This window comes from Chelmon rostratus, chromosome 23 (assembly GCF_017976325.1).
Source record: "Chelmon rostratus isolate fCheRos1 chromosome 23, fCheRos1.pri, whole genome shotgun sequence".
Lineage (NCBI taxonomy): Eukaryota > Metazoa > Chordata > Actinopteri > Chaetodontiformes > Chaetodontidae > Chelmon > Chelmon rostratus.
In genome coordinates, this window is record NC_055680.1 from 8,023,976 (window position 1) to 8,051,955 (window position 27,980).

General features: G+C 43.4%; 1 protein-coding gene across 1 annotated transcript; it reads left to right on the forward strand.

Moving 5' to 3' along the window:
* Positions 1-181: 181 nt before the first annotated feature.
* dhx15 (DEAH (Asp-Glu-Ala-His) box helicase 15) lies at positions 182-27,863 on the forward strand. Its single transcript, XM_041965005.1, has 14 exons — positions 182-324; positions 2,145-2,475; positions 3,784-3,977; positions 5,127-5,286; positions 6,645-6,863; positions 10,461-10,628; positions 18,746-18,832; positions 19,200-19,349; positions 19,835-19,943; positions 23,711-23,902; positions 24,988-25,110; positions 25,194-25,384; positions 26,195-26,364; positions 27,231-27,863. The coding sequence occupies exons 1-14, from the start codon at positions 257-259 to the stop codon at positions 27,346-27,348; spliced, it is 2,280 nt and encodes a 759-aa protein (XP_041820939.1). The 5' UTR covers positions 182-256; the 3' UTR covers positions 27,349-27,863.
* Positions 27,864-27,980: the final 117 nt, after the last annotated feature.

Consider the following 27,980-nt stretch of genomic DNA (forward strand, 5'->3'; position numbering starts at 1 on the left):
CAGGCACCGCGACAGGCTTTCGTGGGCGACATCATGTGCGGGTCTCAGTAACGCTGGGACCTTTTCTATGCAACGTGCTCGCTCGGTCTCACAGTAAATCGCGGCTTTTGAATCATTTTGCGAAGGATAATAATGATGAGGTAAGAGCTTCCGGTCGCCATTTTCCCGGTGTAATAACTGTTTGGGGGAGAAGAATCTGCATGGAGCGAGTATATTAGCAGCTAAAGCAGCTGCTTGAACGGATGCCGGTGGCAAGATGTTCAAGCGACATCGGTTAGACTTGGGTGAAGATTATTCGTCGAGCAAAAAGAGACCCTCTGATGGGTATGTAACATCAGTGGGCGCTAAAAGCGTTTGGCCGTTGCAGTGATTTTGCTTGCTGCGTGCTGTTTTGTTGTTGTCCTGCTTGCTAACTCGCCGTGCTACCGGTAGTTCTTTGCAGGTTTAGCTGGTAATTTAGCACTGGCGGGGATGTAAGCTCATCGTTGTAATGATAGGAAACCCAGCCAGCTGCGTGAAGTTGCTGCTGGACGGTAAGGTTACGCAGTGGTTATCAGGCGAAGTGGCTAGTGTAACGTTAGCTAAGTTAGCAAACAGAGAGCCACCATCCGGGTCTGGTCTGCACGTGGCTACATGCTAGTCAGCGCCACATCAAGTGCTGTGTCTAAAATGGAAAGGTCATAAATTTCATGACACAAAGTCAGCATGTCATGATGAGCTCTTGTTGTTGTTATGGTCTGTGGCTTTTGCGGAATGCTCGTGTACACACAGGACCCCTAGCCGGGCTGCTGTTAGCCGCTTAGCAGATACGGGATGCCCTGTCAGATGTCATAGCCATGTCCGAATCAGTGCCAATCGGCTTTTTCTGTGAAGCCAAGGTCTCTATATGAGTTTTCAAAGCGGGTGAGCGTGCATATGTGTCTAGACAAGACATGGTAAGCCTGTAGAAGTTGGAGGACCTCACCAGGCTGATGCTGAGGCTAAAGTCACGGAGAGCATGCTCAGGGTCACTGCCCTGGATTTGACATCGCTTTGACCTTACGGGTGGGACAAGCAAACCAACCCCCACGGGGGATAAATGGATGTTGCATGCATCGCGTGAACGATGAATTCAGTTATATTAGTGTTGAAACAAAAGAGTCTTGCATGATGTGATGTGCAGGCTGCAGCTCTCCCACAGTCAAGGACGTGAATGCTAGAGATGCGCACATGCAGACGAGCTGTAAGGTTGAAGGGAGACCAGATGATGCGGCCCTTCTCTCTACCAAGTCGTGCTTGGCATCACTTTTTTTGTCTGCTCATTTCTGCTATACTGTACGCAGTTGTTTTGGGAATTAGTTGCAAAATATTAAAAAGAAATATTAATCATCAGTGTTAATACAAAGGATCAATTAAAAAATAAGAAATACTGAAATATGCAATACATTGCTAGTTAATTTGCACTGCTGGATGGACGTAATGTTTTGATTGTATGCTTTTATTCTTTTTTTTTTTTGGTACAGCTAACACCCTAGTGCTACCAAAGAGCTACACACACACCATCTTCCACATCTGGCCTGTGTGCAGCCACCTCCACTGCAGCAGTTGGCTGTGAAGCACCTAGCTCTAGGGTACCTTGAAAGTCAACATTGTGCTCAGCCATTTCCAGCTAATGTGTGTGTGGAAAGGGTTCACATTCTGGTCTGAAGCCATTAAATCCGTCTCTCTGCAGTAGGAGAACAAATGTGCTTGATAAGATAAGACAGGACTTTATGAATCCCCAGCCGGGAAAATGATGTGGATTGTCGACTTTCAGTTTATTCCTGACCTTTGCATGCTACAGTTGATTGGGCTGTGCTTTTTGCATTTGTGAATGAGAACGTGCAGTGACCTTATCATGCAATTTTCAAGAAAAGGGCTTGACATGGGTTAACATTTGTGCACTGTCTCTTTTATGTTGTGCCTTTTCCGTTTGGTTCAATCTTGACCATTTCTCGGGCAGACTTACCAAGATTTGGTCATTTCCAGTGTTCGTGGGTGTGTGTGTGTATGCATTTGTGTTAAGGTCATTTGGAGTTATATTGTGTCTCTGTGGTAGGTTAAATAGGTTCATTTGTGTGGCAAAGCTTCATCAGATCTTGACCTCATGCGTCTTCCTCTCACAGGCGTGACCGAGATAGAGACAGAGACCGTGATGAACGGCCGAGGGACAGGGACCGTGACCGGGATCGAGACCGTGACAGGGACAGAGATGTGAAGTCACTCGGGGTGCCCAGCATCCCAACTGCAGGCAGTGGAGGCTTCCTTAAGCAAATGCCTATTCAGCAGCAGATCAACCCCTTCACCAACCTGCCCCACACGCCACGCTACTATGAAATCCTGAAGAAGCGGCTTCAGCTGCCTGTCTGGGAGTACAGAGAGCGCTTCACTGAGATCCTGATGCGTAACCAGTCTTTTGTCCTGGTGGGAGAGACGGGCTCTGGAAAGACAACACAGGTAAAAGGCAAAATGTTCAGCATTTTTTCCATGACCAGCCCATAAAGATGCACTAGAGTTGTAATTTGCCCCTAAAGTGACTGCAGTGTGTCAGATTAAATAAAAATACTGCTCAAACTGGAAATTCTATAATATAATTGGTGTAATAATATGACAAAAAACAGGGTGCAATGAACAAATGATGCATTTTAAACAGTTTCTCTGTGGAGTGGATTCACAGTGTGTGGTTGTTAAGTTTATTTAAAGTTCTTGAAAGCGTTGGGTTGTCTGTTTTTTAAAATTTGCAAGAGAGAAGATTAGAGAAAATCACTGGTTGAGCCTTTGCCTCCTCCTGAGGGGAATATAAACTATCTTCCAAACATTTCTTAAATTAAGTGGTGTAATCTTGTCAGTGCTTTCTGCCTTGATGATGCTGGAAAACATTTGTATTCTCCACATTCATCATGAATTTTTGAACTCCACAAGTACACGTAGTACGCTCACCAAGGTATCTATACATATGTGAAACTTTAAGGACAGTCATCTGTGGTTATTACCCTTGAAATGTAGGAAAGGAAAAATAATCCTTGATGCAGTTTAATAATTCATGGTATTTTTGGAAATTTTAGAGCAAATGTTTCATGTTGTCAAATTAGAATAAAGCATCATATCTATAACATAAAAGATGAGTAGAAAAGCAGACTAATTTAGCTTTACAGTTGCACCACAATTTTCAGGGAAAACCTATTTCAAAACAAAAAAATCCTTCATTCACTTACTGCAAATGTAGTTTAAGTTACTGCCATGCTCAAAATGAGGTTGCACGCAGGTATTAACTGAAATTGCAATGGTAATACAATTAATCACACAGCCCGACTCAACATTCCTCCAGACATACCCTGATGATTAGGGTCAGGTCCTGTAAGTACTAATAACAGATTTTAAGACTGCCTGTGAAATGTTTATCTCTTCCAAACCTGTCATTGGCATTTTTTTGTTTTTCCGATTGGATGGCATTTTAAAGACTGCCCTTTAGAGATGATTGAAATCTTACCACTCATCCAAACCTCAAGCTTAATAGAGTGGAAGTAAGACTCTTCATTTGGGCCTTTCTTGGCAAGCTGCTTCTGTTCTTCTTTTACAAGAATGTACCATTAGTTCAAATGTTGACAGGTATGACTTTCATATATATTTGCTTTGCAGGACATAGAATACTGCATTCATGCACTTCCAAGTAGTACTACTATGTAATCTTCATCCTTCTACATCACCGTCCTTGCATGCATCTGTGCGGCTCAAGCACAGCCTGACTTGTCTGCTGTCTTCCAGATCCCCCAGTGGTGTGTGGACATGGTGCGTTCAGTGCCAGGGCCGAAGAGAGCTGTGGCCTGCACCCAGCCCAGGAGGGTAGCGGCCATGAGCGTCGCCCAGAGGGTCGCTGATGAGATGGATGTTATGCTGGGCCAAGAGGTGGGCTACTCCATCAGGTTTGAGGACTGCAGCTCTGCCAAGACGGTACTCAAGTAAGAAGGCTAGTTAAAAATCATCACCTTTTGGAAAACAACCAATCACAGACCCACAGCTGTAATTGAAGAAGTTGACAATAGTCGGAGCCCATTAGCTTAACAGGAGCCTTGACAACGGATTCAATAGTCTCAGGCTGCTCTGAAAGTAACACAAAATATGCAAAAGTGGATATGACCATAATTAGTGCACTTTTTTTTCTCGAGTACAGTTAACTCTTGACTGACTTGCATTAAAGGATGGGTTTGACTTTTTTAGCTTTGTCTTGATTTCATTCTTCCTTACCTTTCTTTATGTTCTGCAGGGTTCATACAAGGTGCATGAAGTATGTGAACTTGGCAGTCAGAAATTTAAGCTCTGGAATACGTTGAAAATCAGATATGTTTTAACTTGGTCCTTGAAAAGTACTTTAATAAAACTGAGTGTAGAACAGAATGACAAATTCTTTTATGAAACATATTACTTGCTGTGCACTGTAACTTCCAAGTTAAGGACAAAAAGTTTCATCCGAAATTGTGCTGAAAAACAGTCTTGACAGTTTGTGGCGCCACACCTGTTTGAGCTGCGTGGTGGAGCGAGTGAGTGGGCAGGTGAGAGTTAGGGAGCTGCCTGCAGTCAGGATGGACTGAGGTCAGCAGTATAAACTGTGAATGTAGCTGTACACGTATGTTATGAGCCACATTTTGTGAGAAAAATAAATTATGCAGTCCGTAATATATTTTTTATATACGTATTTTCAAATCTCCAGTCAGTTTTTAGCAATGAGCTCCAGGCATGCATATAAACCTGCATCAGATATTTTGGTCTCTAACTCAAAATGAAAGTTTTTTTTGTTGTTGTTGTTGTCATTGAGACTGATCATGGTCTTAGATCATTAGCTCCATTATTGAATATGCGCAGTTCTCTTGCAACAGATGGACATTTGCAGAGAGAGCAGTTTCATCCCTGAAAATAAAAGAGTGCTGGAAAAAGTACTTGTAAGCCAGTGAATCTGTCTTGCCCCTATCTGTGTGAACTCTGGTTCTGCCCATAGCACTTTGAAGGGGGGGGGGGGGGGTTTCTCCTCATTCCATCATTTCTAAGCATTGTTTTATTCAGATGAGGTTGTTGTATGTGATGATAAACCTGCATTTCTTCTGTTCACACAGGTACATGACAGATGGGATGTTGCTGCGGGAGGCCATGAATGATCCTCTGCTGGAGCGCTATGGTGTCATCATCCTGGACGAGGCGCACGAACGCACATTAGCCACCGATATCCTCATGGGGGTCCTGAAGGAGGTGGTCCGCCAGAGGCCTGATCTCAAGGTAAAAACCGTTTGTAGAAATATGCTGAGTTCATCGAGTATGTTTCTCAATATTTATATTTATGGCCTTAGTTTCAGGATCGGCATTGCCTTTGATAGCAGGTGGATTAATTTTAAAGCTAGTGTTGGATCCCTAAATCTTTATGAGACCATTTCTCCAGCACCTACAGCCACTGTTTATTCTGGAAATCAAGTCTACTTCACTTTTATTTTGTCTTATCTCTAAGCTTGGTATTGAAAGTACCCTTGACAGTCGTCTGATTTGTTCAACAAATATGCCCCACTTTCTGCCTACAAAACACAGTTAAAGCCCTGAATATTACTTCCCCTGAGGATAAATTCAGTAACAGCGAGTGTTAATGTCCCTCTTCTGTCACTCCTTCTTTTTGTCACATTTTTTTTTCCTGTCACTGTCCCCGTGTCTGACAGCTGTGTATCTGTTGTGGAAAAAAGAAAACTGAGCTGTTGGGCTCAGAAATGAACATCTATTCTGCACCGCAGCACTATTGGAGGTAGCTCCCTGAGTCAGCCCCATTTTAAGCCAATCAACCGGGGGGGAGAACAGCAACTTGTCGCCACGGATGGGAGCGTCCAGGCAGGCAGAAATTTTATAGGCATAGTGTGCCAGACATCATTCTCATAAAGCAGATGGATAATGACTAGTTGTTTGTCAGCGTGGAATCAAAGGTTAGATTGTTGTTCGCGGACTGTTAAATGAGGTCTAGGGTTATTGGGAATGATCATCCACCCACACCCCTCTATCTCCTTCATCCCTATCCCCTACCAAATTTGAAAGTTTAATTTGCCTTGATTAAGAGCAATTATGATGTCTCGCAGAGCGTAAAGCGAAATGCCGAGACACTGGCCCCTGAAAATGTTTGAGATTGAAAATGGGAGACGTGTTTCCCATCAGAATCCTAATGCGCTCTATCTAATGGCTCTGGAGAGAACATTGTGTACCCAACATCAGGAACAAGGACTGTCATAGCTCCGTGTAGGTCAGTGACTTGGAGTGTAATGCCAAGTTCTACACTATGGACACCACCTTGGGTTTGTGCCAGTGCCCTCATCCTAAATTCTGATTCAAAGCATTATCCCGCCTGCATAGCTTTTTGCACTCTCCATCTATTCTGTATGTTGCACCCTTATCCAATTAGCATGTGTCCTTATCCCCAATTATCATCAAGCCGCATAAAATGTTAACTCATTCTACACTTGATTGCTCATGCCCGTAATCGCCGCAGTCATTTACACTCTGCTGTCTTTACATTTAGTTTTATCTTTCCTTTCACCTCTTTTTATGAATACATTGTCCCTCTCAGACTTTGCTGCTCTGCTCCTGTGCCCTTCTCTGTCCAGGTCATCATCATGAGCGCCACGCTCGATGCCGGTAAATTCCAGGTGTATTTTGACAGCTGCCCACTGCTGACCATCCCCGGACGCACGCACCCCGTTGAGATTTTCTATACGCCGGAACCGGAGCGGGACTACCTGGAGGCGGCCATCCGCACTGTGATCCAGATCCACATGTGTGAGGGGGATGAAGGGGACGTTCTGCTCTTCCTCACCGGACAAGAGGTACGACTCCATAGGTTTTTAATTACTTTTTATTTTTTCACAGAGTGCCCTTGTTCTTTTCTAAAAGCCAGATTTGTGGTGGTTGTAAACAGAAAACAATGATGGGTTCATGTTGGCTAGAAAGCTTTTTATACAGGAAAACTGTCTTTAGTGAAACTTCCATCAGATACACGCTGGACAGGAGCTCATGATTATTTTTTTATTATTGATTAATTGGTTATTTTTTGATCAATAGTCAGGATTTTGTCAGAAAATTGTAACCATCACAGATTTCTGAAACCCAAAATGAGATTTCAAATAACATTCTGCCAGACTAACATTCCCAAACACAAATATAGTAAATTTGCTGTTATAGAAAGCAGAGAAATGCAGTACATCCTTCCACAAAATTATGCAAAAAAAATGCAAAACAAGTAAGCAATTATCAAAATAGTTAGCAATTTAGAAATTTAATTTTTGGTTGTCAATTGATCAACTAATTGTTTCAGCACGGGATACATGCATAATAATAAAGGCAAAGATTTTATACATATCTCAAGTTAAGAGTGTGCATATTAATCTAATTACATAGACGAGTTAGTGACAAGCACACATGCACTCCTCTGCACAAAAAATGATTAATCCTCAGACTGATAGATGTTAATGTTTGTGAGTGTGCCTGTTTGGGAACCACCAGGATTTTTCACAGCGAAGGGAAAAAGGGGGGGGGGGGGGGAAACTAGGAGTGACCCAGATTCTGCCCTTCCCACGAATCTCTGAAATTAAGTCATTTATTATTTTTTTCCCTCCCTGCAAATGTTGTCCACTGATGTGTAATGGAGGGCAGGGTTCATGCCCAAAATGATGAATTTGGTCACAGCAGGGTAGGGACACATGCATGCATGCGCACACACTCGCACACACAGAAAAGCACCAACAAATGTTTCAATGTCCTGATCATTGCACAGGAGAAGCCTGTCAGAGCCAACGGTGCCTGTGCTGGTATGATTTCTCTCTCAGCACTCTGATGGTATTGGAGACCATGTGATTGCCTGTGGTTGTAAAGGAGAATGTAACTGGTGTAAACACAACAGAAATTGCTCTGGAGATTTAAGGTACATGTTGGACTCTTTTGCTACACAGTACCGATTTTTCATCTGCACAAGGAATCTTTAAAAGCTCTCATATAGTTGCGTCTTTCTGGCTTCCCCGGTCACACCTTGTGACAGGATGTTTATTAGCAGTAATTATTTGTCAGTCAACAGCGGCTTGACTGTGGCGCTACGTCAGTTTTCATTTGCCAAAGCAGGATCAATATGCGGCTTGTTACAAAGGGGATGAAGTCATTGGAGGGGCATGGTGTTTGAAGTGGTCTCCACCAAGAGCTGGTAATTGATTTTAGATTTAGTGGTATCCCGGCTGCCCGGATGGCCAGAAACACTGATAGTGTGATACTGTGAGTGTGTAGAAAAGTCATATTTGCATATTTGCAGGCAATGTATGAGACGTTTTTTGCAATTCAATGTAATTTGTTGATTTATATTCCACAACCCCCCCTCCCCCACCCCCTGCACTGTTGTCAAGCTAAAGCATTACTGAGAGCACTCCCACAGCGAGTTCATTATCACCCCCTCCTAATTGGGTTAAAGAAGTTAATGTGTGGTAGGTCTGACAGAGATGGGTGTTCAAAGGGTGCTGCAGCGCATCCCTCGAGCGCTTCTTAACCTCTTCAGTCTCTCAGCAACTTTGATGTAGACTAATGATTGGGAGGGAGATCCATGGCAAAGCCATAGACTCTTTTTATCTGACTGTTTAATTTATATCAGACGAAAGCAAAACGCACAGGACCCTCTTCCTCTCTCTTAGCTTTTCTGTGAGATATTTTGCTTCCACAAACAAATAGAACTGAAGCACCAACTCCAAACAAGAAAGTCGAAACTTATCACAGCTGTTGAGCAAAGATAAGTCCTAATATTTAAGCTTCCCCCTCAGCAGCTAACATCAAAACATGGGGATTGGCAGGGGGGTTGTTTGCTAGTCAAGAGGAGTGCCTAAATGTGCCGGTTATTAGCTTGGCTAGAGATTGTTGCTTCTGGGGTCGCAGGGAGAGCTGGTGGACAGGTTCCCAACACTGGCCAACTGCCCCTACGTGTACACACACACACACATTCACACACGCACTCACTCACTCTGTCTTGATGTCCCAAAGGGATACACAGCCAGCTTGCTTCCAGCACTTTGGCAAAGAGGTCCATTTTTTTCTCCATGGCAGCTGCTGCATCCAGAGGCTTGATAGGCTATTAATACCCAGGCTAATTTTACCAATCCATTCAGATTTACCATTTTCCACTTGTCAGTGTGTTGATTAAGAGGCACATGGCCATCAGCAGGGTTTGACTTAATGCGATGAATAAGGGGACAAACAGGGCTAATAACACACTTGCAGTCCAGAAGGAAAACAGAAAACAGCACCGTGGTGCTTTCTCATGTCAAGGTGAGCGTTACAGGCTTCACACATTGGTAGAAATTAAGTCAGTTCTGGTTGTGCTTAAACTAATTTAAGCGTGGTGTGCTTTTAGAAAAGGGAACAAAAAAGTTTTATGGATTGTTTTGTTGGCCTGTTAAATAATAAGTATGCACGTAGAGCTCTGGTGTATTCCATTGTGTGTCTATGAGCACCTGTAAAGTAATTTGGGGAATCTGAGTTCCTGATCAGTGCCTTATGATTCATCTCTTCGCTGCATTGCTCCCATGGGCCTGCAGGTGGTGCAACAGCATAGGCTGTAATGTGACACATGTACTAACTGCTGCTTCATGAGGATTAAATGATTGTTGTTAGCAAAACAAAGAAAATTGTTCTAAACAGTGGGGAGTCATGTAGAAATGAAAAAGCTGTTATATGTTGTTTTAGGCCATACTCCTTAAAACTTTCAAATATGATCATTAAACATCTGTATGTGTCTATAGGGAGAAATAAAAAAAAAAGTCTTCATGTTAATGAGTTATGAGCAGGGGGTGCGTGTGGAATATGTATGCATATTTAGTACATTTAATAGTGTATTCCAATAAGCCTTTCGAGAATAGGCCATAGCCCTGTGTTCACTATGATGCTTCCTTATTCCTGGCGCTGCTCAGGTCCTCTGTCTGTCTGCCAGCCCACCGGCTCTAGAACGTTCAGCTTCACTAAACTGATCTGCCATGATTTGCCGCTGGTTATGCATCAGTGCTGCAGTCTCATCTCACATTCCCCTCTACAATACTGCACTGTGGAATAATGAACCCTGTTTGAGTCTGTCTGGCTCAGTGTGTGTGTGCGCCTCTCTGAGCACGCGCGTCCATGTTTTCCATGATTGCTGCATTTGACAACAGAGCCACGGGGAGCTCGGCAAAGCATACTGCAGTCCAGGTTTAATTTCCTCCGTCAGATGGAGCGATAGTTAGAACAAATGTACTGTAGCAGGGAACCACGGTTTCCCCCGGCCACCTCCCCTCGCCTTCCCCTGTCATCCAGATTCACTGCTATTGTTTATCCAGGTGTTGTTCAGAACCTGTTTCACTTTGCTGTTTTGCAAACTCAAGCAACGCCCGCATTCATTGTTGTGCTTTCCCATCTCGCAGGAAATTGATGAAGCCTGCAAGCGAATCAAGAGGGAGGTTGACGACCTCGGGCCCGAAGTCGGTGACATCAAAATCATCCCACTGTACTCCACGTTGCCTCCACAGCAGCAGCAGAGGATCTTCGAGCCACCCCCACCCAATAAACCAAATGGCGCCATCGGAAGGAAGGTATAACTGCCTTGCTGTGACAAAAAACACTGAGAGGGAGGAGGTTGATGTTGGGAGTTTGAGGGAGAAGAGAAGTGAAAGACAAAATGAGTGGAGTTGATGTAGAAAGGCCAGATGGGGAATACGGTGGGTAAAGGAGGAGAGCTGGAAGGTAGGGACTGAAACTTATTTTTTTCCCTTTCTCAGCTTTAGCGCAGAACTGACTCACACAACATATGCTGCTTTTGTCAGCATGTGATTCTCTGCTCTAAATTATAACTGGGGTATTACTCACGCCCTCTGAGCCTGAGGAAAGTACTGCATTCTCAGTCATTTTTATCTTTCCACCACATTTGCACAGGCCCTGCTGCTCGGAGCGGAGGCCCAAGACCTCGGCCATCTGCAACCACGCGAAAGGTGTACGTTCAAACGAGCTGATCAAAAATTAGACAAGTCGTCTTCTTCCTGAATCACTTAATCTCAGAGGAGTGGATGATCCTCTTATTGATACAGACACAGAGACAATTCCTCTCTTTTGTGTGACAGTTTCTATTCAGACGGGCTCATCACCAGAGTAGCAGCACCACCTGCGCTGCCACACTGTTGGCCAGGGATCTGACAGAATATCAGAATATCATCGCTGCCAGTGAATGAGCAAACATTCACCGCCAGCATCTGATAGGGGATGATGTTGATGAATGACTCATTGCTACAACCCCTCTAATTGAGGCAGATCAGGCTGACATATGAGCAGCGAAAATGTTTATGGGCTGTCAAAGTTAAACACGTTCCGATACTTAAAAAACGCTCAATCCAAGCGGGATTTTGGGAATATTAGGATTCCTCGCAATGTGAATGAATCAGAATTTTAAAAAGTATTAGATACGCCATAAAATAGGGATCGAGTGTCTTACCAAGTTCACATTTCTAGCACGGCACAGGCTGAGGATTAACCACGAGGTTTGGATCAAACAGTATAGCACCATCTTGCTTTACTGTGCTGAGTTTTATAGTTTCATCTCTTGCAGCTTTCTGTTTGAATTGCGGGTGCATGTGTGTGTGCATGTGCATGCATGCATGTGTGTGTGTGTGTGTGCGTGCGTGCGTGTGTGTTGCACAGGCTTAAGAGACTCAGCATTCTTAGTCGTTTGATCAGCCAGTGTTGGATAAGATCTTTTTCAAAAGTTCAAATATTATTCCCAGTGTTTGCCTCTGCTGTTCAAAGGGATGTTGACATGAAACAGCGCCATGGTTGCAACGGGACAGGTTTAAAGTATTACATACATTACTCTTGCAGTGCCTCTTGTTTGGCCCTGTAAGTTTGCATACATTGGACCGACTCGCGGCAGGCTTGCTGAATAACATTGTTTCCTCCTCTCGGTGAACATCTTGCAGCAACTTCTCCCAGATTCCCATGAGTTTAGTTCATACATGAAATAAAGTGAATGTAGTGACACTGCGACCTCTGAACTCTTAACCCAGCAGCCACTTTTTGCTTCAGAACAGCAGAGCCGACGCACCTTCTTTTCCCGTCGAGATAATTTGTTAGCTGCTCGATAAATTGGTGGAGGTGGTATCCAGAGCTGCCGTGCTTGAAGTGAATGTGCTTCTCCTCCATGACTGACTTGAGCGACTGATCAAGTGAAAAATGCAGAGATGTCATCCAAGCTAGCCCAAGAGGAGGTAGTGAAAAAGAATTAAGGTTCGCCACGTCTGCCACTCTGCATGCTAATGACTGCATTAGGCACCCCTCAATTAACATAAAGCACTTGCTCGTCATTGCTCCATTTCTCCAGGAAAGCCACTGATCTTCTATTTTTGAACAGTTTAATCATTTAGAGCCAAGGCAGCAATTGACTAATTACAAACAAAGATTATAATCTCACTTTGCTTTCCAGCGTCTCAAAGACAAATGTGCTGTGATGAGTGTTCGGTTTGCTTTTAGCATTGTCACGTTTGGAACATTCCCTCAAATGCCACTCTCGATTGCGCCACACATCCATTTCAATGAGCTTCGAATGTGGGTGCATCGGCGCTGCTCGAGGCACGTTCTCCTTTTCCCCAGTGGAGGGGGGAGGCTTTATTTGTCAACAAGGCTGTGTTTCCCCACCAGCGAATGTGAAAGATGGCCTGTGTTAGCCATAGTACTTGCTCTCCTGCAGGTAATAACCCAGAAATAACATGCAGAGATGATGCTCTAATGATATTACTGATGAAGAAGCCAGGATTATCCAGTGCAGCAACAGACTGGAAGGAGCCAGCCTATGTTCAGTGTAATGGCCCTAGCCCGGATAATCCTTCAGAATCAATGCAGTCAATGAGGCCACCCATATGATCATGAAATGTGAGAGGGTGTCATGTGTGGCATCTGCTGGAGCACTGACTGTGTCCCAACATGCAGGACAACCTCACCTAGCTTTGAAGCATTCCATGCCTTTCACTCCTTGCTGAGTTGTTGGTTGCTGGCATACAGAGGCTGTCATGAGACACTGTCTGATAGGGGGGGGCACTTTCATTTCAGACTGCCAATGTGTGACTAATTGGTTTCTTAAAGACGTGATTGGTCTGTACCTTTGCACCACCGACAGCCCTTTTTCACTGTAGGAACTTAACAACCCTGTTACCTTGGGCTTCCCATAAACTTAACTTTTAGGAACCTTGTGAGTCTTGGGTACTAGATTGTTCCTTGATTTTTCCCTGTATTTTACAGTCTGGGTATGAGTTTGGCATGACAGTATCAGAAGTGGTGCTTTATCATTTTACATGAAAATGGTATCCAGTGTGTCAAGTCACTTCATAGTTTTTCAGCTTGTTTCACTGCGCACATTGTTATTCTTTTCTTTCCCTGTAATCTTCCTTGATCTTGAAAACATTTCCTGCACTTACTGGCCATAGGTTTTATCTGTTTGATAATACCTTTTCGTTTGTAACCGCACACTCTCCGCTCTCAAGTGTTCGCCATTGTTATTCTTTTTTTTTTTTTTTTTTTTTTTTTTTTGAGTATTGGCTGTCCAGTTCAATACAGATGCAGTACTGATGTGATGGTTTGTTGTAGTCATCTTTGCTGTGATGTTACAACACATCTGCTTGACGAATCATGATTGACAGCACTGTCGACAACCCCTGAAAGCAGCTGGAACTTGAATTTTGAGTTATGAGAAATTTAGTTCTAAAAACACATCCCCTAAGCAGATGGAGAACAGCGGAAAGAAAAGTTGAACCATGATAATGGAAACATATTAGGTGACGTTTCAGTAAGTTCCTACTATGGAAATAGGGAAAGGAGTTTACCTCATACCTTTGAACCAAGCCGTTGGTCTTCGTGTAACCCCACGAAGCTAGCTGTTACTTAGCCCATAAAATTTTCAGTTGTCTATCAAAATTAAGCATCTCAAATTTGTCATGGAGTGCTCACATCAATCAGATCCAGACAGCTATTCAGCCAAGAAATACATGAATAACAACCCAACCATTTGCCAGATACTGCTGTCTGATCAGCTTCATACAGGAATTTATTGTCATCTCTTCATTCCTCTGCTTGAATACTATGTTGAATGTGCCTTTCGACAGGTGAATTACCCGAGGTCGAGGGCTCAATGAGGGGGGAAAAAAGGCCCTCCTTGGCATTAATAACTAAACAGTCAGGCATTCTCATGCTGGAGAGAAATCCTCGCTTAAAAGGTGGGATTTAAAAGTCTGTAAGGCTCACAGCTTGAAGACAGCTGAGGAGGCACAGCTACAAAAGAAGTGTGTCAAGTGTGCAAAATTGCTTCTCTGGACCTGTATGAGCCAAGACTACAGAGAACTGTTTGGTTTTGTGCTTTCATCATGAGGACTACCAAGAAAGCAGATGGCTACCACCAAATGACTGCTCAGGTCAGCCTACAGCTTGTTCCTGTCGTGGTCGATGTTGAGCAAGTGAGCAAGGAAAAGGTTCTGAACTGTGGAGAGGCATTTTTCCAAACACCCACTCGTATATTAAGCTATGACACTGGAGTGGCAGTTGCCAGTAGAGTGGGCTATGACCCGGCCACCACAGTCTCAAGTGCTATGATGAATCTAAAGGGTTTCTCTGTCCAGTCTGTTTCAGCTGTTATATAAGGATAACTCATCCTAGCGGCGGTCAAGGTTCGCGTGAGTGCAGCTGCAAATCTGCCTTCCTCTCCTCCCTCTGTTTGTGTATGTGCTGAAAGCAAGAGACCCATAGGATGTTGTGACTCATTAGATTGCTTCTTATTGTTATTATTTGCTCGGAATCAGTTGTCATTTCTCATCAACAGCCTTGCTGTTGGGAATAATTGAAAAAGATCTGAGACTGAGAGATGGTGCAGGTTCACAGTTTCCCCACTTTCCCTATTCTCAGAAACTAGTCAGCTTTTCATTTCACTTGTTTTTCCTCTACCTGACTAAGGACAGTTGAGAGCGACACCTGCCCTGGTGTTTAAATCAACTCCCATACCTTTGCGGTGTGACAGTGGTATTGTTAGCTCGATGCAAACACATACTGGGAATTAGCATTAACTCATGGAAACAGAAGTTAGCCTTGCAACCGTGATATTATCTTCCCAAACGATCTGCTTTACTGAACATGCTTGACATAAAACGAGGTATGCTCATTCTTACCAGCAATCTGCTACAGCACCCTCAAAGGGTCAAAACTCAAAATTTCTAATTGGTTTAAAAATACAGCCACCACTAGGTGGAGACTTCGCATGCCAGGAGAGGGCAGCACATACACAGCTTATTGTTCTTACAGCACTCGTTTGATGAGCAGGAACAGCTGAATGTAGCACTTTAAAAAAAGTGTGTATTTTTGTCTGTGTGTGTATATATATATATATATTTTTTTTTTACAACGTTTACATGCAGTGAAGTCCGATATGTAAGACTCCTGATATGCAGTCTTGAGAAGTGTGTGTGATTCATCTTTTCCCCATGATCTGGTGTTACAAAATCAACCAATTGCAAACAATTGTAACATTAAATCACAGTACTCGTAGAACCGAAATACTTCTTTAAGCATTGTGCGGTATTGTGAGATAAGCATATCATTCCAGCCGTTGTCTGTGGTTTGACAACCATTTGCCTCATGCAGTGTGACACATCTCCTTCACATAGGGTTGATCAGGCTGTTGATGGTGGCCAACATGGGGCCGTGCATCGTTATACAGCAACATGAGTTGATGGCTGGGACAACAATGGGCCTCAGAATATGGTAGGGGTGGGCAGTATGACCTAAAATATATTTGTTTATAAAAAGGGATACTCCACTCAAAGCATTATTCAACCCCTTTTCACTCTATTAACAATGTAAGCCGACACGCCTTCGGTAAAAAAACAAAAAAAAAATAATGGATATGTTCATTGGTTCCAAATCGGAATGAAAATGCGGTATAGGCCTACAAATATTTTGGAAGGAGTAACCAGCCCCATAATGTTAAGGATTAAATATAATGTGGTTCATTTAGGGTAGGATTAACAGCATTTATTTGGCAAAAAACCCACAGTATAAGTACAATAGTCACAGTACCACGGGGCATGTCAATCAAGTACATTTACATACGGCAGCAACAGACGGACACAACATGATATGCTTTGGCAGAAAACCCAAACTATATTGTTATTATTATGTAAATATAGCAGTCAGTGTACCACAGGGCATGTCTATGAAGTACATTTACAAATGGCAGCAGCAGACACACATACCGACATGGCACGCAGCAGAGGGGGTTTCCTCCAACAACAAAACCAGCTGAGCTCACGTTGCAGGATGACATGTGGCGATAACCTTGTCTGACATGTGAGGCAACACAGAAAGCAAGGTGACAGTTTTCCCACATCCATGCTACTGTTCTGGTGATTTCATTGGCTTCAAATGAGGCTTAATGTTCACACAGTTTCTCTTCAGTGTCCCTCAATATTCAGCATGGCAGCATTGTTCCAGCGTTGGGGTAAGCAATGAATGCTTCTAGCCATATTAGCCACAGAACTATGTTCACAGCAACATTAGCAAACCAGTCGCCAACATGACACAGGCACGCTGACTGCCATCTGCCCAGTAGAGTGAAAACTGGGATTCATCCATCAAGAGAACACTTTCGCAAAGTTTCAGATACCATCGAAAGTGGGCATTTGCCCCCTCAGGTCAGTTACAACGACAAACTGCTGTCAAGTAAAGACCCTGGTGAGGAGGAAGAGCCTCAAAATAGACTTCACTAAGGTTGTTTCTGCAGAAATTCTTTGGTTGTGCAAACCAGCTGTTGCATCAGCTGTCTGGTGGCTGGTCTCAGACAGTCCTGCAGGTGAAGAAGCCGAACGTGGAGGTCCTGTTCTGGCGTGGTTAGATATCGTGTGTGGTTGTGAGGCCAGTTGGACGTAGTGCCAAATTGTCATAAACAACGTTGGAGACGGGTTATGGTTGTGAAATGAACATTGAGTTCACGGGCAACAGCAGTGGTGGACACCCCCCCCCCCCCCCCCCCCCCCCCCCCCTCAGCATGCCAACTGGATGCTCCCTGAAAACCTGTGACATCTGTGGCTTTGTGTTGTGTGATAAAACTGCACATTTCAGTGTGGCTTTTCATTGTGACCAGCCCAACACACACGTGTGCAAGAATCATGCTGTTTAATCAGCATCTTGATGTGACCCACCTGCAAGGTGGATGGATTATCTTGACAAGGGAGAAGTTATCACTGACAGATTGAAACAAGTTTATTAATGAATTTGAGAGAAATAAACCTTTTGTGGGCAAAGAATTAATAGTGCATCTTTTATTTCAACTTGTGAAAAATGGGAGTGAAAACAAAACTGTTCGTTCATATTTTTGTTAGTGTGTATAAATCCAGCTTTAGATTTGGTGGGTTCTTTCATGACTTTATAACACCAGGGTACACGGATCGTCTGTGAAAAGCATTGAACAAACCTGTTCAACTCAAACAACCAAATTTAACCACATATTGTCACACAATATGCAGTTTCCATATTTTAACATGTCTGAACCACAAACTGGAATACAACTCCTCTTTTTGACTTTTTTTTTTAAGTTAATTGAGAAAAAAAGAATTGCTGTCAAATCTCAAAAGCTCCTACAATCTATCGCACTTCTCTAGTGGGCAGGTTATGTTTTTAAAATATTTGCAATGCTGTTTGCCACTGCATGTGCTTGAGACACAGCTTTGGAGGGGCCAGCATTGCGTAGCACACAGCAAGAGCCAATCAGCGACAATGAGCCGTGCACAGTTGGCATGTCCGCAGACAGCCGCGTTCCAAATTTCTCGAGACTGTGCTGGATTCACATGAAATATCTACAGCAGCCCTCATTTGGAGGGAAGAAAAGTTGCTCGGATGTAACCGTTGCAGAGCTCCCAATGTGTTAAAAAGCAGGCCACCTAAGAGGACCCATTACATCAACTGTTTTCTGTGACTCTGAAAAACTCTGGGAAGAGCTTTGCAAGAGAGAGAAGCTGACATCTCGACAAAACCAGCAGCATGCTGAGGGCAGTTGGCCAGAACCCCCAGCCTCATGCACACACATACACATAACACAAAAAGGCCAGAGGTAATGCATTTGGATGGGACACTAAGCACCAAGCCAGCTCTCTCCACAAATACGTTGAAAGCACATTGAACTTGATTGCAGAAACTGTTGCGGTACTCCCCTGTTGGGTTGCATTAGACAGCATGTGTACAGCGCACTAAAGTGACAGCTCTACAAGCTTCTTCAGTCAACTGGCTCACATCAGGGAATAGTTTTCAAGTTAAAGCAAAGCTGATATCTGAGCCTGTTTGTCTCTCCTCTTACTCGTGCTTAAGAATTACTTTGATTTCTGAACTGCTCCACTGTAGGAAAGCACTACACTTTTTCATTGTACAAAAGCTCTTTTTAATTCGTGAATGACAATCAGCAAATGTAGTTCTGCACTTTATTTTCGAATATTTCAACAAAAGTCAGGACCATAATTCCTGAAATGTACCAGTTGTTGAGTTCTCTGTATTTGAATGCTTGCATTCAGACCATATGTAAAATTGACTGAAAATACTTTGATGCAAGGTCTAGCACTAGAGTCTGAAGTCTCGTCGGTCCCTCCAGATACCCCGGGTGGATCATTTCTGAACCCATCTGTTCTCATTTTCACAGGTTGTCGTGTCAACAAATATTGCCGAGACGTCCCTGACCATCGATGGGGTGGTGTTTGTAATTGATCCCGGATTTGCCAAGCAAAAGGTTAGCCTCCCTCTTCTCCACACCACCCCCATCTTCACCCACCGCTCGTTATCTGCTGCGATCATCTGTGTCTGTTGCCTGAGAATCCCCAGATAAACACAGCAGTGCACACCTGACAACGGCAAAGATGGAAAAGCCAGTTATTTATTCCTCTGACATTTCACCAGCCTGGAGCCAAGTCATACGCATGCCGCAAAAAGAGATTATATACGCACTATGGCGGATTGTGTTTGTATGTTATGGTACATTTTTTGTTAGCTGCTTGTTTATATATAGTAGATTGTGGGTGTTAGCATGTGTTGAACTGCTTTCTTAAAAAAAAAAAAAACATGCATAATTTGAGCTTTTCTTATTTTAACCCTGTCAGGTGTATAACCCACGTATCAGAGTGGAATCCCTTTTGGTCACAGCCATCAGCAAGGCCTCAGCCCAGCAGAGGGCAGGTCGTGCCGGACGGACACGGCCAGGAAAGTGTTTCCGCCTTTACACGGAGAAAGCTTACAAGACAGAAATGCAGGTAGGAAACAAGACTCTCTGAAAATGGTTAGAAATTCTATGAGGTGTTTGATTCTCTCGTTCTTCGGTGCCACAAGCACTTTATATTCCCCCAAAGCAGCACTCTAGCAGGCAAAGCTCTCTATTATGCAATATTTGCTCTTTGAACTCACTGATTCCCAGTTCAACAGAATTATAATTCCAAGAGCTTGGTGCCAAACCACACTGCTTCCATCCTTCCTCCTAACCTGTGTTAACGAAGCAGCCACCTTGTGACAAATGAACCTGCGGAGGCCCAGTTCTCCACTTTAACAGGCTAATTCTTTCATGTCACGCTGAGTGGCAAAGGGAATTTTTTAAACAAGTTAAATAGCCCTTCAAATGCCCTAGACTCCCGGTCTCTGTTCAAGTTGACATATGAGCGACGCATGAGGAGATAATAAGCACCCTAACTAATTCATTTTGAATTGTTCCTTGGGTTTCTCTTGTACCTCTTAACCGGCGCAGGACAACACGTATCCAGAGATTCTGAGGTCTAATCTCGGCTCTGTGGTGCTGCAGCTGAAGAAACTGGGTATTGATGACCTGGTGCACTTCGACTTCATGGATCCGCCAGGTTAGTATGAAAAAAATACAAACTTTTTTCATGATTAAATATGAATCTGTACATGTCAAATCTAAAGTTGGACGTTTTTCAAGAAATGTGACCCCATTCCTGAGAATATTTGTGGTCATCATTTTTGCAGCTATAGCCAGTGCATTTACATTTTGTAATTACTTTTCTGTGTAGTTTTCATTGTTGGTGGCGGGGTACACCCTTTGCTCACTGGATTCAAATTGCTTTCACACACAAGGGATGTTTTATTTTCAATTAACTATTTCTGCGGCATGCAGCATCAAAACACATTCTGTTTCCTTTCATTAAAACTATGTTTAGTTTGGCTGCGCTGTAAGCAGATACACCAGTTGCTCCTCTGTTGCCTCTCTGACAAAGTACCCACTTCACAAGTGTTTCTGTAGTTATACAGCTAACAGCACCAGCAAAACAAACACGACTGATGTCTGAAACTTCAATATCAAATAATATAGAGATCTTGATTTTGATCAGTGCCATCTGAATCCTTGCAAATGCAGTTACAAACTGCTATGAAATCTGCATTTAGTTGAACTGTGGTTGTTTCATGTACAATATCAAATCTGGGTTGCCTGTGTCGCTTGGGAGCTTGGGAAAAACAACAAAGCCGAGATAAAATGATCCTGGCAGATATCAAATGCTGCAAACTGAATGTTTGGAGATTTGAGCGTAAGTGCTCTGACAGACATGGGCTACACAGCAGCGTTATGCAGTTTTCATGAGCAGTCTACTTAAAGTTAAGATTATTGCTGTTCAAAGTGAGAGGGTGGAAAGAGAGTGATGTGTGGAGTTAGTACTCTGGCTGATCAGTCAATTTATGTTTCTGTCTCTGCATTTCTTATTTCTTGTACATCTGAATCATGCTGGATCTAGGCCAAAAAACAGACCGAGTCTCATTGAGGCGTCAAGTTATGGCATTCTCCAGGAGAGTGTGTGTTCCCATGTCTTCCCGAGGCGACCACCCCTCCTTTTCCTATCCTTAACCGCCTCCTCCCTCCCCCCTTTTCTCACCATAATATAGTTTTCATCTCACCTCTGAGATTAAACCCATCTCTCCCCGTCCACTGTGGCAAACGCCATTTTGAGAATGAAATTGGTTACATCAATAGCGGCGCTATCACCTTAGCTATTGCCTTCCCTTTATATTCCTCCAGTGAAACGTGACTGACCTCCACCGCCACCCCCACATTTCTCACAAAACGCAAGGGTAAGCGTCAACATATGGGATTGGCCTTGTCTGCCGAGTCTAACTGGGAACAGTGGGGTGAAGGAAAAGAGGAGGATTACCTTTTATTTATTCGATCCACTCGCGGCAGAAGGTTTCTCCTAACTAGCTCCTGAGCACACCGGACCTAGTTCAGTGCAATGAATGAAGCCTGCTTTGAGCCTGAGAGAGTTCCTGGAGCTTTATAATATCTCGTTTACAGTGGATCAATTTCGATGTGCTGTGTCAAAGGCTCACCTCAGAGTAAATGGACAGGTCTGAGAAGTGTCTCTGCAGAGTCGAGGAACACAGGTTGAAATAATGAGTTCTGAGATGCTACGGGTTATATTTATTGGTCCGACTGCTTCGTTAATCTGTTTTGGGCATGTTTCAAACCCTAAATGGGTGGTTGGTGAATAGTCTTGTCGTCTTTATGGTCAAAAGCTGCTTGGTTTGAGACCACAGTGTTTATCGCGGTAATGCTAGGCTAACTTACATTTTCTGTTGTTGACTCTTGATGTTTAAATTTCAAGTCCAGTCAGCTTGTGTTTAGGTGGTGTCTCCCTGATGATGGTGTTTTTCCCATTCGAGCTTGTCCACACCTCGATGGGAGCCTTGATTTTCCGTTTTACTGTGAAATGCTCAAATATCTAGTTCATTTCTCTCTTTCCCAGCTCGCTCCTCGCTCACTAAACACAGGAGCGACGGTGTGAGCCAGCCAACCAAATGGAAAATCCAAAAGAAATCAGTAGCGATTTACACAAGGACTTGGCTGGGTGGGATTCATTTGCCTTGTGACATTTCCAAAGAAGTACCTTTCAAAGCCAATGTGGTTTAATGTACCTTTAGCCTTTCGTCTCATTGATTTGGCCCTTGGTTAATATATCGGATTCTTGTGTGTCGAGGCAGTCAATACTTACTTTCTGATGAGCCGCGTTGTATATAGATTGAATTTCCACACTGGTTCATCATGCTAGCAGGACTTGGAAATCAGATTTTCACCTTTTGTTTAGCCCCACACAAGCCACTGCTGTTTGGTAAGTAATTTGGCCTGCGCTCACTTTGTGTAAAAAAGTAGCTTTGATGCCCCAAATCAATATTTGTTAATCATAAAAAAATGCCTCCCTGCTGTTTGAAATTGAATTTTTTTGGGCGCACTTGAGAGAAATGAAAGTGAACGAACACCGCAGCGAGCGCTTGGAGCTAATTTTCAGTTAACATGCAACTGGTCATTAGGCTCCAGCTCTCGGGAGCCAAAGGTCAATAATTGCATCTGGAGGAAAAATCTTTTAACCAAACGGTGGAAGCCTTTTGTGTTGAAGCATTAAGTAGAAAGTTCCCCTGTAATTGCATTCGTTGTTAAGGATTGCCTGAGAGGGGGATGAAAAATGAGCTCTGTCATGATTACTTCTCCACTAAGTTGCTGTCTAGTGGAACTCTGGCCGTCACGTACAGAAGGCCTGCTCATTTTGATTGACCCCATGCTCCCTGCCACTAAACCCCAAAACAGCTTCCCTTTGTTTGTGTCTTTGTTTCAACTTGCATTTGTCTTCTGTTAAAGGTCTGAGTGCAGCAGCTCTTTTCTTCTCCGTTCTGTCTCTCTCTGTCAAATTTGGTTGATCAGGCTGCAGATTTTCTCTGCTACTGTGCCGACAAGCAGCAGCTGAACTTTCCTGTATATTCCTCGGCTAAAAATAAATCATTTGCCATCATTCACATTTTTATTTTTGATGTAAATGTTGTTCCATCATTTGGAAAATGTATGTTTTGTTATTTAGTTGCTTGAATGTGAAGGTTTGCACACTGCGCATACTGTGTTTATGGAGAACTTACATTTAAAAATAATGAACATTCCTCAGTCTCGAAGCCAATTGAGTGTGAAGACACAAACAGCATTTAATTTTTAAACGCTCGACCAGCCAAATTTCAAATAAATCTTTCATTTTTCCAGCAAAGTGTGTCAGACCATCCTTGAAATAGTTTGATCTAATGCTAGAGTAGACAAATGTATTATTTAGTGGGACTGTGAAGATTACCTGACAGGGAAGGCCAACCGAGTCGTACAGCTGCACCCTTCCTTTAAGCTGGACCGTAAGCATAAATAATAAATAAGGCTGCAACAAATTACTATTTCAATGACCAATTAATCTGTCGATTGTTTTCTCAAGTAATCCATTGCTTTGTCATTGTCAGTTGAAAATTGTCCATTTATTATATCCCAGAGCCCAACATGACTTATTCACATGTCTTGTTTAATCTGACCAACAATTTCAAACCTGAAGATATTCACACAATTCTCAAATCTGTTCAAAAAGCAGCAAATAGTCACATTTAAGTGGCTGAAATCAGCTCTGCAGTGCTTGAGTATTAATCAATCCTGACACAGGTGTATGAAAAGGCTCCAAATTGTTCTTCTTCTCAAGTTTTGCTGTGATTAAAAAAATGACAGTTCTGCAAATTGTTCTCTCTCCCTCATCTGTGTGTGTCTTGCCCATGGGCTTGGAACATTGCTAATGGCCCACCTCTCCCTTTCTGTCTCTTCAAGCCCCAGAGACCCTGATGCGAGCCCTGGAGTTGCTGAACTACCTGGCGGCGCTCAATGACGACGGTGACCTGACGGAGCTGGGCTCCATGATGGCAGAGTTCCCCCTGGACCCCCAGCTGGCCAAGATGGTCATCGCCAGCTGTGAATTCAACTGTTCAAACGAGGTCCTCTCCATCACTGCCATGTTGTCAGGTAATGCTCAGGGCTGGCCCACTGTGTGGGTCTGAGCTGCTACTCTTTCCATTTCCTGTGCTCGTGGACCGTGCTGCAGAAACGACCTATGAGCGGAAAGGAAATATACAGAGCAGCTTCTTTATCTTCTCAGTCTCTGAAATGTGTTTGCATTCCTTGACCCCTTGTGTTTATGTTAGTTCTTTGGAAATGATTATTTTAACTGGATAATTAGAAGTTTTATTGAACGTAACATTACCACAAATTTTAATTACAGCTTGGACAATAGATAGACCCCAGAAGTCAAAATCAATGTAGAAGAAATGTAATGTATACTTACTGAACTTAAATACAAGGCAAGTAGAGGATAAAGTCAGGGGTGTCAGCTATTATTTGTTTGGACGGGGGAAAATACATGTCTGTACTAAATGTATAGGTGTAGCTGGAGCAGCACCAGCATGCTACAGCAGTAATTGCTCTTTAGGCTTGCCAAAGCAGAATGCTGCTCATTGAGATGAATCTTGGCGCCTTTGAAGGGAGCGCGAGGGTCTTTGAGAGCGGGGAAATGGATTTAACTAGCTGTTTGGACGTGGTGTGCACTTAAAGCAGGTGTTTCAGGACGGCAGTTTTTTTTGCTGAGTTCATTAGAGTAAGCAGTGAAAGTACACCTGAGGACGGTGCCGCCACAGCAACCCAACCACAAGGCTCAATAAACACAGCTTTTCCCCATTAAGGCCACGATCAAGCAGGTTTGACGTTAAGCAACTCAGAGCGAGTTCACAGAGGGGAGACGACAGAACCAGAGTCCTCTGGGTCAGCTCCACTTTTATCTTGCTTCTGTGTCAGGTCTGTAAGATAGGATGCTCGTCATCTGTCTGCTATATCTCGTGTAAAGCCGTAATGTAGCTCATCAGGATGGAGAAACCCATCTTTCTCCCCTCTTTGACCCTCCTCCTTTCCTTTCCCACCACAAACACTTCACATGCAGTGTGCCCTGTGAAGTGCTCTGTGCCTCTCTGTTAGCTGAGGCCTTGTTCCTCTCTGTGGGATTTGCTTAACTTATCCCTATGGGCGGCTGTGTTGGGGCCTATACCAACCTTGTTTAGTCCCACAGTGCTTCGTCCGACCCACGGAGGCTAAGAAGGTTGCCGACGAGTCCAAGATGCGCTTCGCCCACATCGACGGGGACCACATGACGCTGCTCAACGTCTACCACGCCTTTAAACAAAGTGAGCGGCCCTTACATGCACTCTTGATAGCGTCATGTCTTCGCCATTCGGCCTCAACTCTGAACTGCGCTTGTCTCACACAGACCACGAGTCCACTCAGTGGTGCTATGACAATTTCGTCAACTACCGCTCGCTGATGTCGGCAGACAACGTACGCCAGCAGTTGTCCAGGATCATGGACCGCTTCAGCCTGCCGCGGCGGAGCACTGAGTTCAGCAGCAGAGACTACTACATCAACATCCGCCGAGCGCTGGTCACTGGCTTCTTCATGCAGGTTCGTCACATCAGGGTCCCTCAGTGAAGTTCTTTGCTCATCAAAGCAGATTGTATTTGTACTTTTTCTCCCCTGTGTGTGTAGATGCAGTCTTAATATTCAGCTCCGCTGCTATTCTGATGCTCACTGCTGTTTGCTCTTGTTAACTTTGATCATTTGAAAAAGTAGTGTTTTTGTGCATAACCCAGTAGTGACAAAAAGTGCAGCTGAGATAATCGCCTTTAAAGTACACACAGACACACACACACATATCAACACCCGCACACACACAGCTGCTTTCTTTTAAACACATAAAAAGAAATCAAGTCTATTTGCTCCTCGCTCAAGGAAACAAATGGCATTTTGCAAGAAGCCATTTTCGGGGTTACCTCAAACAAGCAACCTGACAAGTTGAATTATGGTGTTAATATTTAAATATTTGTCAACATTAACCTTTATCTCAGAGACAAATTTGCAGCTCATGTTGGAGCTTTCACAGCATTTGAATCATGTCTTTGTTGGAAGAGGCCTTTATTGAGACTGATTGCCGGAGTTAATCACAACAACCTCTGTAGCTTTACCGACAAAGTCGGGAAAATCTCTCCTGGTTACAAATAAATTTGTTGTCAACGTCAGGCTGTTGTTGGATCGAAATATTAGTTATTTACTAATGAGGTTTTGATGGGTCTGTATAGTTAAATTACAGACAGAAATTGAATTAAGCACCATTAACAGGCCTATATGTGTTTGTTTTTCCTGTCTTTCTGCCTGAACTGGATCTCAGAGTTTGTTACTGGCAGTGACCCTCGTCTCTCTCTGTGGTGTGAACAGGTCGCTCACCTGGAGCGCACCGGCCATTACCTGACGGCGAAGGACAACCAGGTCGTGCAGCTGCACCCCTCCACTGTGCTGGACCACAAGCCGGAGTGGGTGCTTTACAACGAGTTTGTGCTCACCACCAAGAATTACATCCGCACGTGCACTGACATCAAACCAGAGTGGTACGTTTCAGTGGTAGCTACGGAGTGATATGTTTTAAAGACATTTAAAACACGTAAATACTTAAATCCTTTGCTTGTATAATACATATCTTATCATTTTATTTGATGTTAGCTTGAATTCTGCAAGAAGAACCACTATTTTACACAACCACAGCACTGAGTGGTCTTAACAGCTGATTGTTATGAACAAGCTAAAACGACAGCTGTCTATATGTAGTCGAACTGTTTTGCTCAGTTTGACAGGTATCTTAAAATTTGGCAAAGTCTTGTAAAGTTAGCTGCCAGCTGAGAAAAAACCAGCCCTCCTCCGTCTGCCAGCGGTACCTGCAGGCAGTGAATCCCATTGGCAGCAGAGGGAGGCGGAGTGGGGGCAGGAGGAAGGACTGACACTGGCTGATGTCTGTGTTCTTCATTCTTTACTCAGTTTGTTGATATTGAAGGAATATTATTCACTTTATTGACATTCAAGATTTGATCAGTGAGCTACGATTGAGTTTATACAGTGAGTTTGCTATTGAACAGAAATATATCTTTACAATTCTAATAAATGCCAGAGTCCTTCGTATTGTTAGCAATCCTCATATAGTAGGTGTGAATATCACTGACAGGCGCCACACATTCATCGTTTTCTCCATTTTCAGATAAATGTTTTGTTTGTCTTCTCACCGGTGTTTGCACACACTTGTACAGCGATCAGCCTGCTACCCGTCTTTCCCTCCCCCCTTCTGTGACCTTGTACAATTAAGCATCGCATTTGTTGAGCCTGCACTGGTCGTCACCACGTGAATATGGAAGAACAGCGTTCTCCCACAAGTAAACACTGAAGACAATTTTTGTGACTAATGTTTACTTGCTTTCTTTCCTAGGCTGGTGAAAATTGCCCCGCAGTACTATGAGATGAGTAACTTCCCCCAGTGTGAAGCAAAGAGACAGCTGGAGCGTATCATTGCAAAACTCTCATCCAAGGAATACTCTCAGTACTAAGAAGGTTTGCATGCACTGCGACGGCGTCCTCAGTGTCTGTGCAAAGGAAGATCTGAACTCATTTGAGCTGGTTTGTTCCACCAACAGCCTCATTTTGAATTCTGTTTTTGTCTGTGTGTAACGTATTTTCATGATTGATCAATTATGTTGCATTACCTTTGAGGGCCACCTCATGTCTCATTTTTTTTGTAAGCCAAGAGGGTTCAGCACTACTAGAAATGTACTGTAAATTAAGGGTTATGAGGAATTTAGCCAATACCGATTTCTGTTGAAAGCATGATATTTCATGTAAATTTCATCATTCCTCTTTCAGACATCCATACTAAGTCACAGCTCGGGGTTCTTGGCTGCTTGTACAGCTGAAACGGCATTAGTCCACGGAGCCAAGCTTTTGATCAAATGTAATTTATACTGTATTTTGATGCAGGCATAATGTATTGTTCTCTTGTCAAGGAGATGCTAAGAAAGGCACTCTGGTCACATTTCCTGTCGCTGTTCAACTTAATAAAAATGACTTTGTAATAAAACATTTTTCCAGTGTCAGCATTAAAATAACAGGATAATCTGTGCATAAAACTTTTCACTTCACCCTCACACACACACACACACACACACAGAGAGAGACAGACAGA

Coding starts and splice junctions, on each gene's coding strand:
- dhx15 (XM_041965005.1), top strand. CDS start 257: ATGTTCAAGCGACATCGGTTAGACTTGGGTGAAGATTATTCGTCGAGC. Junction 6,864..10,460: donor TCTTCCTCACCGGACAAGAG/GTACGACTCCAT, acceptor CCCATCTCGCAG/GAAATTGATGAAGCCTGCAA. Junction 26,365..27,230: donor ACTGACATCAAACCAGAGTG/GTACGTTTCAGT, acceptor TTTCTTTCCTAG/GCTGGTGAAAATTGCCCCGC.